The 19,766-nt window shown below is 37.6% G+C and overlaps 1 protein-coding gene across 1 annotated transcript in view; it reads left to right on the plus strand.

Annotated features, from left to right (window-relative positions):
* The window catches only part of LOC129035305 (zinc finger protein 595-like), an 84,504-nt gene that overhangs the window by 25,230 nt on the left and 39,508 nt on the right, over positions 1-19,766 (plus strand). Inside the window, 2 exon segments of the mRNA XM_054485567.2 lie at positions 10,353-11,134; positions 11,215-11,704. Of these exon segments, the coding sequence (XP_054341542.2) occupies positions 10,353-11,134; positions 11,215-11,704 (1,272 nt within the window).

Genomic DNA, 19,766 nt, shown 5'->3' on the forward strand with positions numbered 1-19,766 from the left:
TCAAGCAATGACAGGGGTCACTTTAGGAGGACAAGTTTGAACATTTGGGGGAAAATATTATAATTGTGTTCAAATTGGTCATCTAAAAAAGAACTGCCCAGTCCTAAATAAACAGAATATAATAAGCTATTACAGCAAAAAATAAAGAGCCACCTGGCTTGTGTCCAAGATGTGGAAAAGAAAAACATTGGGTTAATCAGTGTTGTTCTAAATTTGATAAAAATCGGCCACCATTGTCAGGAAATGGGAAGGGGCCAGTCCAGGCGCTGCCACAAACTGGTGCGTTCCCTATTCAGCTGTTTGTTCCTCAGGGTTTTCAGGGACAACAACCCCCATAGCAAATACCACCACTTCAGGGAGTCAACCGATGACAACAATACAACACCTGTCCCCTGCCACAGCAGGCAGCGCAGCAGATTGATGTTCCACTCAAATGGTCTCTTTACTCCCTGGAGAGCCCCAACAAAAGATTCCTACAGGGGTATATGGCCCACTGCCAGAAAGGACGGTAGGCCTTATTTTAGGGAGATCAAGTCTAAATTTGAAGGGAGTCCAAATTCACTCTGGGGTAATTGATTCAGATTATAAAGGGGAAATTCAGTTAGTGATCAGCTCTACTGTTTCCTGGAGTGAAAATCCAGGTGACAGAATTGCTCAAATACTGCTTTTGCCTTATATTCAAATTGGGGTAAAGAAAACAGAAAGAACAGGAGGGTTTGGAAGTACCAACCCTGCCGGAAAAGCTGCTTATTGGGATAATCAGGTCTCAGAGGATAGACCCGTGTGTTCAGTCACTATTTAGGAAAAGCAGTTTGAAAGATTAGTGGATACCGGGGCTGATGTCTCTATCATTGCCTTAAATCGATGGCCAAAAAATTGGCCTAAATAAAAGCCTGTTACAGGATTTGTCAGTGTGGGCACTGCCTCAGAAGTGTATCAGAGTGCCATGATTTTACATTGTCTAGGACCTGATAATCAAGAAAGTACAGTTCAACCCATGATCACTTCTATTCAAATCAATTTATGGGGCTGAGACTTGTTAGAACAGTGGCATGCAGAGATTACTATCCCAGCCTCCCTATACAGCCCCACGAGTCAAAAAAGTCATGAGTAAAATGGGATATCTCCCTAAAAGGGGACTAGGGAAGAATGGAGACAGCATTAAAGTCCCAATTGAGGCTGAGGGAAATCAAGAAAGAAAAGGAATACGGTATCCTTTTTAGGAGTGGCCACTGTAGAGCCTCCAAAACCCATTCCGTTAACTTGGAAAACAGAAAAACCTGTATGGGTAAATTGGCCTCTACCAAAACAAAAGCTGGAGGCTTTACATTTATTCACAAAGGAACAATTAGAAAAGGGACATAGTGAGCCTTCATTTTTGCCTTGGAATTCTCCTGTTAGTAATTCAGAAAAAATCCGGCAGATGGCACATGTTGACAGACTTAAGAGCTGTTAATGCTGTAATTCAACCCATGGGGGCTCTCCAAACCAGGTTGCCCTATCTGGCCAGGATCACCAAAGATTGGCCTTTAATTATAATTGATCTGAAGGACTGCTTTTTTACCATTCCTCTGGCAAAACAGGATTTTGAAAAATTTGCTTTTACTACACCAGCCATAAATAATAAAGAACCAGCCACCAGATTTCAGTGGAAAGTGTTGCCTCAGGGAATGCTTAATAGTCCAAATATTTGTCAGACTTTTGTAGCTGAAGTTCTTCAACCAGTTACAGACAAGTTTTCAGACTGTTATATCATTATGTTGATATTTTGTGTGCTGCAGTAAACGAGACAAATTAATTGACTGTTACACATTTCTGCAAACAGAGGTTGCCAACCCAGGACTGACAAGAGCATCTGATAAGATTCAAACCTCTACTCCTTTCCATTACTTAGGGATGCAGGTAGAGGAAAAGAAAATTAAACCACAAAAACTAGAAATAAGAAAAGACACATTAAAAACATTAAATGAGTTTCTTTTTCTTTTTTTTTTTTTTTTTTTGAGATGGAGTCTCGCTCTTGTCACCCAGGCTGGAGTGCAGTGGCGCGATCTTGGCTCACTGTAAAAACATTAAATGACTTTCAAAAGTTGCTAGGAGATATTAAATTTGGCCAACTCTAGGCATCTCTACTTATGCCATGTCAAATTTGTTCTCTATCTTAAGAGGGGATCTGAAATTGAATAGTAAAAGAACATTAACTCCAGGAGCAACTTAAAAAATTAAATTAGTTGAAGAAAAAATTCAGTCAGCACAAGTAAATAGAATAGGTCACTTGGCCCCACTCCAACTTTTGATTTTTTGCTACTGCACATTCTCCAACAGAGAATTTTGAACATCATTATTCAAAATACAGATCAAAATGGAGTTTCTTATGTCTTCCTTTTCTACACAGACACAGTAAACAGTCTGATCTCTTCCCTATATTAAACATTTTCAAGCATACAGTCTAGTGGTATTAAGCGTTTACTTTTTTTTTTTGCATTGGATCTCTAGATTAATTTTACCTTACAAAAGTAAAATTTAATACATTATAAACAATAAACTGCCCTTTTTTCCTTTTTCTTCAGCTCCTGAAGAACACTATTTTACTTACTGTTTCTATAATTTTGGCTGATTTCTATATTCTTATTAGTGTAATTATATAATGTCTGTTTATTTTTGACTATTTTATATAATGTAACGTTCTCAGGCTTTGTTTTTGTAAGATGTGTCAGAATATCTTTCTGTTTTAAAATGAAATATTTCATTGTATGTATATGTCATATTTTAAAAATCTAATACTGATCTATAAAGGGACATTTGTGTTGTTTCCAGGAATTGTCTTTTGTAAATAATAATGAAGAACATGCATGTGTAAATATCTGTTTAAAGTCCTGCTTTAAATATTCTTGGAATAGTTTGGATATAGTGATGTAGTACTATGTGTATGTCCATATTTTTGTTTCCTGAGCCTTTGATGTCATATCCAAAAAGCGACTGCTAAGACCAGTTGCATGAAGCCTTCACCATCTATGTTATTACATTCGACATATGTGTAAGATCATGTGGTATTTGTCTCAGTGTATCTGGTTTAATTTCTGTAACATATGATCCAGCAGTTTGAATTCTTTTTTTCTTACATGGTCATCAGTGTTTTATTGTCTTAGAATCAAAAAAACCATCTTAAATTACGATGTTTATTGCTTAAATATATGTCACCCCATGGTACATTTTTTTTCTATAATGGCTGTACTAACTTACAATCTTACCAGCCGTATATGTTAACTTTTCTGTACATTCTCACTAACAATTCTTTTTTGCCTTTCTAATTACAGTCATTCTAACTGCAGTGAAGTCATATCTTACTGTGGCTTTGATTTGCATACCTCTGATAATTAGTGATATTGAGCATCTTTGCATGTTCTTCTTGGCCTTTTGTATTTCTTGTTTTGAAAAATGTCTCAGTCCGGGCAAGGTGGCTCATGCCTGTAATCTCAGCACTTTGGGAGGCTGAGGTGGGCAGATCACCTGAGGTCAGGAGTTCGAGACCAGCCTGGCCAACATGGTGAAACTCCGTCTCTACTAGCTAGGCGTGGTGGCAGACACCTGTAATCCCAGCTACTCAGGAGGCTGAGGCAGGAGAATCACTTGTACCCAGGAAGCAGAGGTTGCAGTGAGCTATCGGGGGAACCAGCCCCCAATATTTCAATGTAGGTTCTTTTCTATTTTCCCTAATTGTTGGCCGGTCTGAGAAATAAAGGGAAAGAGTACAAAAGGAGAAATTTTAAAGCTGGGTGTCCAGGGGAGACATCACATGTCAGCAGGTTCCGTGATGTCCCCCCCAAATGGCAAAACCAGCAAGTTTTTATGAGCGATTTTCAAAGGGGAGGGAGTGTACGAATAGGGTGTGGGTCACAGAGATCACATGCTTCAAAGGCAATAAAATATCACAAGGCAAATGGGCAGGGCAAGGTCAGAAGGTCAGGGCGAAACTAGAATTGCTGATGAAGTTTCATGTCCCACTGTGCACACATTGTCATTGATAAACGTCTTAACAGGAAACAGGGTTCAAGAGCAGAGAACTGGTCTGACTAGAATTCTCCAGGCTGGATTTTCCTAATCCTAGCAAGCCTGGGGGCACTGCAGGAGACTAGGTCGTGTTTCATCCCTATCTACCACTGCATAAGGCAGACACTCCCAGAGCGGCCATTTTAGAGGCCTCCCTCTGGGAATGCATTCTTTTCCCAGGGTTGTTAATTATTAATATTCCTTACTAGGGAAAGAGTTCAGCAATATTTCTTTTGCCCATTTTTGGCAATAAGAGAAATATGACTCTGTCCTGCCTGGCTCCCAGGCAGTCAGACCTAATGGTTATCTCCCTTGTTCCCTGAACATCGCTGTTATCCTGTTCTTTTTTTAAGGTGCCCAAATTTCATATTGTTTAAACACATGTGCTTCACGAACAATTTGTGCAGTTAACGCAATCATCACAGGGTCCTGAGGTGACATACATCCTCAGCTTATGAAGATGACGGGATTAAGAGATTAAAGACAGGCATAGGAAATTACAGGAGTATTGATTAGGGAAGTGATAAATGTCCATGAAATCTTCACAATTTATGTTTAGAGACTGCAGTAAAGATGGGCGTAAGAAGTTATAAAAGTATTAATTTGGGGAACTAATAAATGTCCATGAAATCTTCACAATTTATGTTCTGCGGTGGCTTCAGCTGGTCCCTCCGTTTGGGGTCCCTGACTTCCTGCAACAGTGAGCCTAGACAGCGCTGTTGCACGCCAGTGTGGGCAACAAGAGTGAAACTCTGTCTCAAAAAAAAAAAAAGAAAAATGTCTCTTAAGGTCTCTTCCCTGTTTTCAAATTATGTGTTATATTTGTTAAGTTTGTTATATATTCTGTAAGTTTACCTCTTGTATATTTTGCAAACGTTTTCTTTCATTCTGTAGATTATCTCTTCACTCTGTTAATTGTATTCTTTGCTGTGCAAAACATTCTTAGTTTGTTGTAATCCCATTTGCATATTTTTGTGTGTGTTTTGAGGTCTTAAAAAATTCTTTGTTCTGCAATATGTGGTAAAACATTCCTCTATGTTTACTTCAAATAGCTTTATAGGTTTAGGTTTCCTATTTAAATCTTTGTTTGTTATTGAGTTTTTTATATCATAAGAGGTAGGGGCCTAGTTTCATTTTTTTATTATGTAAATAATCAATTTTTCTAGCACCATTTATTGAAAAGACAGTATTATTCCAAATGTGTGTTCTTGATGTCTTTGTTGAAAATCCCATGGCTCTAGGTTCATGGATTTATTACTGGGCTCACTGGATACTTTGACCTGTTTATCTGTTTTTATGTCAGTATCATCCTGTTTTGCTCATTATAGCTTTATAGTATGTTTTGGAGCCAGGTAATGTGATGCTTCCAGCTTTGTTCTTTTTACTCAGGATTACTTTTGCCATTTGTGGGTCTTTGGTGGTTCCCCATAAATTTTAAGCTTGTTTTTTCCATTTCTGTGAAAAAAGTCATTGGTACTTTGGTAGAGATTGCATTGAATCTGTAGATCATCTTGTGTAGTATAGCCACTTTTATATTCAATTCATGAGCAAAAAATATCTTTCAATTTCTCATGTATTTTTCAGTTTTTTATCAATGTTATATAATTTTCAGTGCAGAGAGTGTTTACCTTTTTAATTAAGTTTGCTGCTAGACATCTAGATATCTTTATTTTTATTGTGTTGTAGAAGGAGTATTTGGCAAAACTCAACATGCCTTTGTGGTTTAAGAAACTCAACAAATTAGGTATAGATTATATATACCTCAACACAATAAAGGCCATGTATGACAAATCAATGACTGATATCATCCTAAACAGGAAATAGCAGAGCACTTTTTTTCTGACATCTCAGACAAGACAAAGGTGTTTTCATTGTGTATGACGTATTCAACTCTGTACACCATAAGACTGGAGCATGGCTTGGCATGGTGGCTCACACTTGTAATCCTAGCACTTTGGGAGGCTGAGGTGGGTGGATCACTTGGCATTAGGAGTTCAAGACCAGCCTGACCAACATGGCAAAACCCTGTCTCTACTAAAAATTAAAAAATTAGTCGGGTGTGGTGGTTGGCACCTGTAACCCCAGCTAGTCAGGAGGCTGAGGCAGGAGAATCACTTGAACCTGGGAGGTGAAGGTTGCAGTGAGCCAAGATCCTGCCACTGCACTCCAGCCTGGGTGGCACAGCGAGACATCATCTCAAAAAATGAAAATAAAAAATAAAAAGACTGTGGAGCACAAGTCAAATATGGATCAGTTATAAGTCTATTTCTATTATGAGTCTCTGTGTTTATCTGTATGCATATTGTTCCTTTAGTGTTATATGAGTTGTATACTTGTTCTGTTTATGTGTGTACAATGGTTTTACGTTTTAGGTTTTACCCTGCCTAGGTGAGTAGTCACTGAAATTCTCCTAATTTTACTCTCTATTTATTTGTAAATCTATATTTTTGTGTGTGGGGGAGAAACACTTGTGATGTGAAGATAATTTGAAAAACTGTCATACCTCTGTGTCTATTTTAGATATTAATTGTTGTCAAAAACACAAACTTTACAATCAAATATTTTTAAATATTGAGTTCAGTCATATTAATTGTATTGACATTGTTATATACTATATCTTTAGAATATGTTTATCTTGCAAAGCTAACACTCAATACACATTGAACAACTACCTACATTTTCTACCTTTTGGCCCTTTACAAAAACAATTCTGCTTTCTATTTTAGAGTCAAACTGCTTTAGATATCTCATGTGAGTTAATTCACACAGTTTCTGTGTCTTCATGGCTGACTTATTTCATGTTGCACAATGTCATCAAGATTTATCTTTATTACACTTTTAGAGTTTTTTTGCTTTCTACAAACTGAGTAGTATTTCATTATTTTAATATTACAAATTTATCCATCCATTTGGTGAGAGAAATTTGCACTGCTTTCATTTATTTGCTTTCAGTAACAATGCTACAATAATTATGAGTGTACAAATTACTCTTCATTTAACCATATGTGTGATGGTGTATATTTTTGCCGGATTTTATTGGTCTAGCTGTTCAGCTTTATATCCATACCACATTGTTTTAATTCGTTTGCTTTGTATGTGTTTTGAAATCATGAGCTGTGAAGCCTCCAAATTTTTTTGTTTTTTTAATTCTTGGGTGCTTTATTGTCCCTTGAAATTCCATATAACCTTGGGGTTGCCGCTTCTATTTCTGCAAGAAATTGATTAGAAATTTGACAGGGATTTCATTTAATCTGTAGATTACATTGAACAGTCTAGACATCTTCATAATATTTCAAAATTTGAACAAGAGCATGCTGAAGACTGTATTTTTTAATTTCTATAAATATGTAAATGTTATAGTTTTCTTTTATTAATTTCTACTCTCATTCCAGTTTGGTCATTAAAAGTTATCTGTAAAATTTCTATTTAAAAACAAATTTTAAGACTTTTTGTGGCCTAACAGGTGGCTTATCAAGGAGAACATTGTATGAGCTATTGAGAAATGTGTATATCCTACTGCTGTTGAGGAGTATCCTCTACGGTTCTCTTAGGCATAACTGCCGTATACTGCTTCAAGTCTTCTGTTTCCTTATGAGTATTCTTTTTTGATTATTCATTACAGAAATTGGGGTATTGAAATATTCTACTATAGGCTGGGTGCAGTGGCCCACGCCTGTAATCCCAGCACGTTGGGAGGCCGAGGTGGGCGGATCACGAGGCCAGAAGATCGAGACCATCCTAGCTAATATGGTGAAACGCCATCTCTACTAAAAATACAAAAAATTAGCCAGGCGTGTCAGCGGGTGCCTGTAGTTCCAGCTACTCAGGAGGCTGAGGTGGGAGAATGGCGTGAACCCAGGAGGCGGAGCTCAGTGAGCGGAGATCATGACACTGCACTCCAGCCTGGGCGACAGAGCGAGACTCCATCTCAAAAAAAAAAAAACTACTATAGTTATATTGCTCTCTATGTCTTGCTTTGTGTTTTATTTTTATATTTGGAACCCTAATGTGATACACACACATACACACACATTTATATATGTATACACACATTTGTCATGGGTTCCCAGTAAATGAACCTTTTTATTGTTGTTTAATGTCCTTCTTGGTCTCTTGTGCTTTTAAAGTATATTTTATGAAATATAACAGTTTTGACTTAAGATGTACTTTGCGTAATATAATCTTGACTTTTTTTTATTTGCATGAAATGTTTTCTTTCCTCTTGCCTTTTTCAGTCTCCTTAATCATTAGATCTCAAGTGATTCTTGTTGAAAAGCAAGTTGGATCTTGTTTTTTAATTTTTTAAATCCCTTTATTTGGTGGCATCTATTTTGAATCGAAAGTTTACTTCACAAAATACTTAAATAATTTGCTTAATTAAAAAGACTTAGTCATTTTTTAATTGTTTTACTTATTATACCTTTGTCCCTTATTTTCTTCCTCTGTCTTCCTCTGTGTCTTTTTTATTTTTATATTGATAGGATTTCTTATACTTTTGTGTATCTATAGATACGTTGTGGTATCTTGGGGATTACATAAAATTTCATAAAGTTAAAATAATACATCTTAAACTGGTAAGAACTTCATTTGCATTTGAAAATTCTTCCTCATAAATTTGCCCTCAACTTTGTTATTGATGTGATTAATCATATTTTATGTTGTATATTAACAGATTATGATTAAGTTTGATTATTTTTATGCTTTTATTTTTAAAACTTGAGATTAAAATGTTTTCTGCAATATTATAATTGTACAGAGAACCTTATATTTGTGTATGTGCATATCTTTTTCAGAAAGTTATGTATTTTCATATGATCATGTTTTGTTTTCTTGCATTGTTATTTTCAGTGGAAGATGTTTTCTTATAAGTACCGCGCGCTAACCGATTGCGCCACTGGAGCCACGGAAGATGTTTTCTTCAGAATTTTTTTGTAAGGCAGATGTGCTTTTTCAGCATTTGGTTATCTTGAAAAGTCTTTACCTTTTTTTCATTTTTAAGACAGTTTTGCTGGTTATATTATTCCCAATTAGAAGCTATTTTTCTTTCAGCACTTTTTATCACAATTCCTTCTGGTCTGAAAAAAATTTATCAACAAATTCACTGGTTATCTCTTAAGACCACACTTACGACACATCACTTTTATCTTGCAGCTCCTGAGATTATCTTCCTGTCTTTGACTTTTGAAACTTTGCTTATATATGTGCCTTGCTATAAATCTGTGTGTGTGTACCCTAGTTGAAGTCTGTTGAGCTTCATTTTTTATATCCTTCTTTTACTTCTGAAAATTTGTCATTATTTTTATATTTTTCACCTCCATGATGTCTTCTTTTATGTTTTTAATGTTTTCATTGATTCTCATTTTTCTGATTTTATTTAGTTGTATGTATTTCCATTTAGCTCATTGAGAATTATTCAGGTTAAATTTTAAAAATTTGTACATCTTCATTTTTTATGGTTGTTTTCTGAAAATCTTTAAATTTTTTAATTTGGCCATGTTGCCCTAATATTTTGTATGCATTGTAATATTTGCTTGTTATTTGAAGATTAACAAAAAGCCATTTGTCACAATCTTTACAATGTTGCTTTGTCCTGACATAGTCTGAAACCAATTGTCTTTAATAGAGATTATGGGAGCCTCCCATTCATGTTTTAAGGATGTGTCTTGTCTGGAATTTCATGTTTTTCAGTTAAAAGGGTTTGTTCATGTTTCTTCTTAACAATCTCTAATCACTTGCTCTACCTACTTTCTGTATTTAACACTGCAGTCTGCTCCTGAAACTTTACATTTTCTCTCAGCAAATCCAAGCTGTCCTTTCAAAGTATACCACTGTTTCTTTCAGCACTCTGTATTATTGGAGACAGAAACCAGTTTTTGTAAAGACCACCAAAAGCCAGAAGTAATGATATGTGTGTTAGTATTTTTCTTCTTTTTAAAGAAAGAAGCCAGGAATTGGCACTTTACTCCTAAAGACACAATGCTATATTGGGGAGGAGGAAGGGCTGTGTAAATGTAACAAATTTTCCTTTCCATTCTATGTGGCTCTTGGCATTGTTCTTACCTGAGGCATTACATACAATTAACTCATTTCAAGATTTTGCACAAAAGCATTTTGATCAGTATGTGTTTGTTACATGTATATGTCTGTGAAGGAATTATGGCCTGTGGTATATTTTGCTGTGCCATCTTACTAATGTACTTTGTATAAGTATGTATATTAGATTTGTAAAGTAAGTATATTCATATGTAAAGTATATTCATGTGAATCCAGTAAGTGGGATAATTTGTTATTTTTATTTATTTCAGGTGTGTGTTCTCATTTTACCCAAGATCTTTGGCCAGTGCAGGGCATAGAAGATTCATTCCACAAACTTATACTGAGAAGATATGAGAAATGTGGACAGAAGAATTTACAATCAAGGAAACGCTGTAAAAGTGTGAATAAGTGTAAGGTGCAGAAAGGAGGTTACAATGGACTTTACCAATGCTTATCAACTACCCAGAGCAAAATAATTCAATGTAATACATGTGTTAAAGTTTTTCATAAATTTTCAAACAACATAAGACATACTGGAGAGAAATCATTTAAATGTAAAAAATGTAGATCATTTCCCAAGTTCCTCCAACTAACTTAACATAAGGGAATACACGCTGGAGAGATACCCTACAAATGTGAAGAATGTGGCAAAGCCTTTAATAGGTCCACAAGCATTACTAAATATAAGAAAATTCATGCTGGAGAGAAACCCCTCACATGTGAAGAATGTGGCAAAATCTCTACCTCATCCTCAAGCTTTGACAAACATAAGAGAATTCATACTGGAGAGAAACCCTACACATGTGAAGAATGTGGCAAAGCCTTTAGACAGTCCACAACACTGAATGAACATAAGAAAATTCATACTGGAAAGAAACCCTACAAATGTGAAGAATGTGACAAAGCCTTTAATAGGTCCACAGTTCCGAATGAACATAAGAAAATTTATACTGGAGAGAAACCCTACAAATGTAAAGAATGTGGCAAAGCATTTAGACAGTCCAGAAACCTGAATGAACATAAGAATATTCATACTGGAGAGAAACCCTACATGTGCGAAGAATGTGGCAAGCTTTTAGCCAATCCTCAAGCCTTATACACAGGAGCATTCATTCTGAACAAAAACTTTACAAATGTGAAGAATGCGGCAAAGCCTTTACTTGGTCCTCATCCCTTAATAAACATAAGAGAATTCATACTGGTGAGAAACCCTACACAAGTGAAGAATGTGGCAAAGCCTTTTATAGGTCCTTACACCTTACTGAACATAAGAATATTCATACTGGAGAGAAATCCTACAAATGTGAAGAGTGTGGCAATGCCTTTTATAGATGTTCACACCTTACCAAACATAGGAGAATTCATCCTGGGAAAAAACCCTACAAATGTGAAGAATGTGTCAAAGCCTTTAGACAGTCCTCTGCACTGAATGAATATAAGAAAATTCATACCGGAGAGAAACCCTACAAATGTAAAGAATGTGGCAAAGCCTTTAGATGGTCCAGAAGCCTGAATGAACATATGAATGTTCATACTGGAGAGAAACCCTACACATGTGAAGAATGTGGTAAAGATTTTACTTGGTCCTCAACCCTTACTGTACACCAGAGAATTCAGACAGGTGAGAAACATAGTTGATAACATAGTTGAATGACATTTCTAGTAATATGTTTCCTTTGGCTTTAAACAGCAAATAAATTGGAGAATATTGTTCCATGTTCTTTTTCTTATTTATTTCTTAAAATTTTTGTAGGCACATAGTATGTGTATATATTTCTGGCATATATGAGTTATTTGAATACAGGCATACACCATGTAATAATCCATCAGAGTAGGCCAGGCATGGTGGCTCATGCCTGTAATCCCAGCACTTTGGGAGGCCAAGGCAGGCAGATCACAAGTTCAGGAGGTCAAGACCATCCTGGCTAACATGGTGAAACCCCATCTCTACTAAAAATAAAAAAAAATAACTGGGCGTGGTGGTGAGTGCCTGTAGTCCCAGCTACTCAGGAGGCTGAGGCAGGAGAATGGCGTGAACCCAGGAGGCAGAACTTGCAGTGAGCCAAGATAGCGCCACTGCACTGCACTCCAGCCTGGGCGACAGTGAGACTCCGTCTCAAAAAAAAAAAAAAAAAAAATCCATCAGAGTAAATGAGTTATTCATCACCTTAAGTATTTATTCTTTGTATTACACAGTCCAGTTATACACTTTATTTTTAAATGTACACTTATTTTTTACTACAGATCATTTTGTGATTGTAATATATCAAACTATAATTTATATGTTTGAGTCCTAAATGAATACTTTTATATTTGTCTTTGAACATCTAGTGTCTTGTCCTGCAAACACATACGGACTTTTTCATTTTTATTTACATGAAGTTAAATATATAAATGTATTGCTCTAAAAATAAACCTTTAGGTGTAAGAAAATTACAGAGCAAGCAATAGTGTTTAAGACTTTGTACCTATTTTCCAAAGAAAAGATCAATATTGGAACAAAGAAGATTCTTTTATAAGGTGGATAATTTACTAGAAATCTAGAACCCTAAAACATTCCAAAATCAAATCTATATTTCTTTGGATTTAATTACTGTAAAATCTAATTGTTGAGACTCTCCCCATGTAAATTCTGTTTTCATTTGTCTGTTACTCATGTTACAGCTATAATTTACTTGCTTCTTAATTCTTTTGTTTTTACTTCATTATTTATGATGTGAGCTAGTGAGAAATTAGAATGATTTTTATAAAATTTAGTAGTGCACAGAAAATTTTTAGATGCAAGTTCACAATTTGTGTAGTTATAGCTTATCTAGTTAGAAAATTTCATTTTGTGGCTTTAACTGGAGAACCCTATATGAACCGTTTTCTTTAGTTGTTCCTTTCACTTTTTACTTGACATAAATGAGTTTATGTATTGTGTGCCAATCTGTTCAGGTAAGTGCTGGGAAATCTTTTAAGTCATGGAGATGTTTTGATATAAAATTGTAGTGAACAAATGTAAGAAAGTGCTGAGTGTGTAATAGATGCTCCATAATTAGCCATAAATATTCTTTCTGGAGTCAGTTTGTAGCTGTAAGTAAGAGACTGAAAATGTCTATAGTGAAGAAATGGCATTAATTGTGCATGTGGAGAGGACATCTGTTCCCAGGCTGCAAAACTGACTCATTCTGAATTTAAAGAGGGTTTCTTTTTTTTAATTTAAAAGTAAACTTACTTTAATGTCAAAAATGCAGACTTAGGGAGGGCATAAAGATCACACACAAGGCTGCCACTTCACACTTGGAGGGTTGCACAGCAGCTGGGCAAAGGCTCTCCTCACTTCCCAGACAGTGCGGCGGCCAGACAGAGATGCTCCTCACTTCCCAGCTGGTGGGGCAGCCAGGAAGAGGCGCTCCTCTCACTTCCCAGATGGTAGGGCCGCCGAGCAGAGGCACTCCTCATTTCTTAGTGCGGCCATCAGGCAGAGGCGCGTCTCATGTCCAAGAAGGTGTGGCAGCCGGGCAGAGGCACTCCTCATGTCCCAGGCAGTGCAGTGGCCGGGCAAAGGCGCTTCTCATTCCCAGACGGTGTGGGGGGCCAGGCAGAGGTGCTGCTCACTTACCAGACAGTGCGGCGGCCGGGCAGAGGTGCTCCTCACTTCCCAGAAAGTTGGGCAGCTGGGCAGAGGTGCCCCTCACTTCCCAGACAGGGTGGTGTCTGGGCAGAGGCGCCCCTCACTTCTCAGAAGGTGCAGTGGCTGGGCAGAGGCGCTCCTTAAAGAGGATTTGTTTTGTTTATCCGCAGCTATGTATGCCTCACAGCTCCTCTCCTTGTGTTATGGCTACGGTTTTCTCACTGTTCTCTTCATGCCATGTAATTTCACATGGATTTTCCAGGTTCTGATAGGTTCGACTTTTTTTAATGTGGTAAATTGTTCCTAATTGGGACTGTTTGAGGTTATTTATAGCTTCTCAATGCAGCATTTAGATCGCTTAATTGAGAGGTCTTTTAGTGTTCACAGGTAAGAGAATTAAGTCAGCATTGTTTTTCTGCTTATGAAAGAAAATTTTTGAGATTCTAACACAAACTGTCTTAAGCATAACACTAAGAATAGGTAAAGCATTAATATGAGTGGGTTGCATATTGTCAGCACCATATGAAGAAAATATCAGAATTTTGAAATTTCTTCAGAGAAAATATATCTTAGAGGTAAATTTTTTAGGGGACTTAATGGTAGAGAAGAATTTTACATTTAATTTTCTATGACATACTTATAGCAAAACTTATTTTTTCATGCAGAATTTTCTATTTTTGAATGTGAATTTTAAGTGTTGGAAAATAATAGAATGGTCTCTGTGGATTCAAAATTTGGAATCATCTTTTTTGTCCAGATTGATACTGCAATCCTGAGGAATTTCTCTTATGATTTTTTGTTTTAGTGGATGCAGTTCATGGTCTACAGTTTTCATTCTTAGTCATCTAACTTTAACCAAGTCCTTGGTAACCTTCTCTGGAAAAATTTTGGAGAGTATGGCAGCTGTTAAATTTAACATTTTCTCAGTGATTTTTAATGCAAATTTACTTACTTCGGTCACAGAATGGACAATTATGGGACCTTTAGCAAGTTACCCTTTTAATGTCTTCCCTATAATTACCATCAGCATTAGAAACTCCAGGTGCTTCAAACTTAAAGCAAAAGCCCTAGAGTACATCATCTTGTCTTATATAGTGTTCTGGGTCTCAAACATGCTGGTAAATATTACTTTCTGTGGTTATTACAAAAACAGCACAAAAACTATTTTTGATAATATTCAAAGACAGACCAGCATTTGAAACGTTATTCTTCTATGATGGTTTTTAAAATGCATTTTCAATTGCCAGATGAAGTATGTATTTATCTTGTAGAACATGGTGTTTTGAAGTATATATATGCTGTCAAAGGCTTTCTTCTAGGTAATTCACATAGTAATTATTTTTGTGATGAGAGCACATAACCATTGACTGTCTTAGCATTTTTCAAAAATACAATTCATTATTATAGTCACCATGCTTTAAAATCGATTTCTTGAACTTATTCCACCTAGACATCTGTAATTATGTATTATTTTAGACATCCCTCCAAAAGCTTTTTTTCTAAATAACCAAGTATCTGGTAAGCAGCATTCTGTTGTCTGGCTTATTTTCATTTAGCATACTCTCCTCCAAATTTGTTCATATTGTTTTAAGCGACAAGATTTCCTCACTTTTAATCCTGAATTGTATTTCCTTGTGTATACCATATTTTGAAAAAATGAAATATGCTTCAGTTTACTGAACAAATCATGTAATGATATTTCTGTGTTAAAGCATGTATTAATGAAATCCAGCTTTTACACATTTTGGTTTTTTTTATTTTTTTGAGATGGGATCTCGCTCTGTCACCCAGTCTGGAGTGCAATGGTGCAGTCTTGGCTAACTACAACCTCTGCCTCCCGGGTTCAAGCAATTCTCCTGCCTCAGCCTCCTGAGTAGCTGGGACTACAGGCACAAGCCACCACGCCCAGCTAATTTTTGTATTTTTAGAAGAGACAGGGTTTCACCATATTGGCTAGGCTGGTCTCAAACTCCTAACCTCATGATCTGCCCATCTTAGTCTCCCAAACTGTTAGGACTACAGGCATGAGCCACCATGCCCAGCCTACACATTTTATTAATAGTTAATCTGTACTAAACACTACCCATAACACTATGTGTTAATAAATTTAATTCCGACAGTAATTCCATAGCATAAGCATTATTATTATCCTTATTTTAAAGAGAAAGAAACAGCCACAGAGAAAAATTACTTGCTCACAACAGTGGAGCCAGTTTTAAAACACAGGCAACTTTGACTCCAGAGAAAACACTCTTTATTACAGTAAACACCCTCTTCAAACAGAAAATAAATGATTATCTTCAACACCCATTCTTAGTAAATATTTAACAAAATTAAATCAACTGATAAATTTTTTGTTATATGTGTGTGCAAATGTGTGGGTGGCAAGCCACCCAGGTGCAGAGGCAAGAGACCGAGGACATGAGCTGTTCCAGTATAATAAAAAACAAGAATAGTTATGCCAGATATAGATATTAGATATGATTATATATGAATATAGTTAATCATTAGTTAGTAGTACTTATTCTTTATTCCAATATTATAATAATCCTCGCTCTATAATCATAACCTAGGAAAAGCCAGGCCATACAGAGATAGGAGCTGAGGGGGCACAGTGAGGAGTGACCAGAAGACAAGAGTGCGAGCCTTCTGTTATGCCCAGACAGGGCCACCAGAGGGCTCCTTGGTCTAGCGGTAACGCCAGCGTCTGGGAAGACACCTGTTGCCGGGTGGACCGTGGTCTAGCGGTAGCATGTCAAGGAAAAACACCCGCTACTTAGCGGACCGGGAAAAGGAGTCTCCCTTTCCCCAGGGGAGTTTAGAGAAGACTACTCCTCCACCTCTTTTGGAGGGCCTGACATTAGTCAGGCTCGCCCACAGTTACCCAGAGGCCTAACCGTCTCCGTGTGATGCTGTGCTTCAGTGGTCACACTCCTAGTCCGCCTTCATGTTCCATCCTGTACACCTGGCTCTGCCTTCTAGATAGCAGTAGCAAAATTAGTGAAAGTACTAAAAGTCTCTGATATGCAGAAATAATGGTGTAAGCTGACTCGCTGACTCTCTCCCTCCCTCCCTCCCTCCCTCTGCCTCGGCTGCCAGGCAGGGAAGGGCCCCCTGTCCAGTGGACACGTGACCCACGTGACCTTACCTATCATTGGAGATGACTCACACTCTTTACCCTGCCCCTTTGTCTTGTATCCAATAAATGACAGCGTAGCCAGACATTCCGGGCCACTACCGGTCTCCGCGACTGGGTCCCCTGGGCCCAACTGCCTTTTCTTTTATCTCTTTGTCTTGTGTCTTTATTTCTACACTCTCTCATCTCCACACATGGGGAGAGACCCACCGACCCTGTGGGGCTGTTAATTGCTCTTTGCTACTGACATGTACTTGGGAACAACCTTTCAACTGTCCTTCCCACCACTCCAGCACTTCAGAATATTTATAGCATGATTTTTACATAAACGTGTAGTCAGCAAATGCTGTAATTAATCAAATATTTACTACAAAGGCAAGCAGTACACTATGATTTTATTACCTTCTTGATACAAATCTTGAGTTAAATAATTATTTCACTCTATATTAGTATCCTTTGTGCCTGTTTCTCAGTTTTGCCTAATACTAGCAATTATCTTACTTTTAAGCTATTTGTTTATAAAACTTTAAATTATCTCTGGGAACCTCAGCTCAGCAGAGTGCATAGCCCTGACCAGAGCCCTAGAACTAGAAAAGAACCAAGGAGTTAGGTACTTTTTATACAGATTCCAAATATGCCATTTTAATATTCCACAATTATGCCATCATTTGGAAAGAAAGGATTGTTGACAGCAAAGGATACCCCTATTAAATATGGGTCACAGATTTTATACCCTACTTTAGGCTATCCACCTACCACAGAAAGCTGCAGTTCATTGCTGGGGCTACCAGAAATGCCAAGATGAGATTACCTAGAGAAACAGGAGGGTTGGCCAAGCAGCAACAGCCACCACCCTTTCTGGGGAACTCCTTATGGCCCTTATCCCAACTTTGCCTAACAACCTGCCCACCCTGCAATGGGGTATCAAATGTGAATATACCCTAGCACCTGGAAGACTGTATAAATTGGGAGAGGTTCTTTATTTCCCCCAGGTTCTCCAGCAGAAAGCAATAAGGGCACTCCATAATTCTTGTTTCTTTAGGAGAGGCCATCTCCATCAGCTTTAACCAAAAAACCAAAAAACTCCTCTTTTTGACAAGTTTGTAAAGCCTGTCCATCTGGGTCTATAATAATCCTCCAGGCCCTAAGCCACTCCCCTTAATTCAGCCAGTTCAGCAACAAGAAACCTACCCAGTGGGAAGAATGGTAGGTTGACTTTAATTAACTGCCAGCCTATCGAGGCTACAAATATCTCCTGATCCTTGGGGATGCCTTTACTGCCTGGGTTGAAGCCTCTCATACTAGAAAAGATTCAGGTAGTTGCCAAGATCATTCTGAAAGAAATTATCTCTTTGAGCCTCCACATTCTTCACAAAGTAACAATGGCCTATATTTTATTTCACAAACTACCCAAACAGTGGCAAAAGCCCTAGGGATAAAATACTTTTCACACTCCTCCTGAAAGCCACAATCTTCCTGGAAGGTAGAAAGGACTAATCAAGCTATTAAAAGGACCTTGGGCAAATGATGCCAGGAAGCCTCTTTACCATGGCTAGAACTTCTACCCATGGCACTTCTTCAGATCAGAACAGCCCCTAAATTACAATCATGCTTTAGTTTCTTTGAAGTCCTATATTGGAGACCCTTTCTACATGCAAACCTAATATTATGCCCAGAGGTTACCAAATTAACCTAGTACATAAAATCCCTGACTCAATTTCAAGAGGTTGTCCAGGAGTTTGGACAGACAATTCTGAGTCTAACCCCCCTAACAACCCTTACAACCAGGCAGGAAAACAAGTCCTCATTAAAGTCTGGAGAGATGGACCTCTCGGATCTCAACTAACCCCATCACAAAAGAACAATGTTACTATCATAATTTCCACCCCAATAGCTATCAAGTTTCCTGGCATCTCTAGCTGGACACATTACTTTTGAATACAACTGGAAACACATTAAAGAACCAAAGATTGAACCAACACTCACCTACTCCTGTGACCTACAGGAGGACTTACAAATTTCTCTCCAAATGAGAAGATAAGTAATGCTCTCCCTCCTTTTACCTCAAAGTAGAGTGATCCCGATAATGACAATCTTATTTGCAGTAGTACTGTTGATTATTACTTTCATCTTAACTTGTGCACCACCAGGAGTTCCATTAAGAGCTTGTTTAATTTTTTTTTTTTTTTTTTTTTTTTTGAGATGGAGTCTTGCTCTGTCGCCCAGCTTGGAGTACAGTGGCGCTATCTCAGCTCACTGCAAGCTCCGCGTCCCGGGTTCACATCACTCTCCTGCCTCAGCCTCCCGAGTAGCTGGGACTACAGGCACCTGCCACCACACCCAGCTAATTTTTTATACCTTTAGTAGAGACGGGTTTCACTGTGTTAGCAAGGATGGTCTCGATCTCCTGACCTCATGATCTGCCCACCTCAGACTCCCAAAGTGCTGGGATTACAGGCATAAGCCACCACGCCCAGCCATCTAATACTAATTTTTTAACCTAATTTATTTTACTTTTGACTGCTTTAGTCCATCAGCAATGTTAGTAATATTTTGTTTATATTGCAAGTCATAATACTCTTTGCAAAGTTACTAATACACCTTTGTTACTGTAAACAAACACCCTGTCCACGAAAGTTTCCTATGTCCCTCTTACATTTAAACATCAAAGCCATAATCTGAGTAGCAATCTCTCTAATAGTCATTGCGTTAACAGTTGCTCTTAACAAGCATCTCAATTTGGCCCTATTCTGAACCATGCAGCCTAATGTTCTCTGGTCATTACTCATACTTTTTTGTTGTTGTTGTTGTTGTTGTTGCACTCTGCAGGCAACTCCACAACTACTAAACTCTACCAATTCTTCCTATGCCTCAACCTGTTAGCTAGTCATGAATTCCTCTTCATTCAGGGTAGGAATGGCCTACTTGGCC

Source organism: Pongo pygmaeus, chromosome 3, assembly GCF_028885625.2.
Source record: "Pongo pygmaeus isolate AG05252 chromosome 3, NHGRI_mPonPyg2-v2.0_pri, whole genome shotgun sequence".
NCBI lineage: Eukaryota > Metazoa > Chordata > Mammalia > Primates > Hominidae > Pongo > Pongo pygmaeus.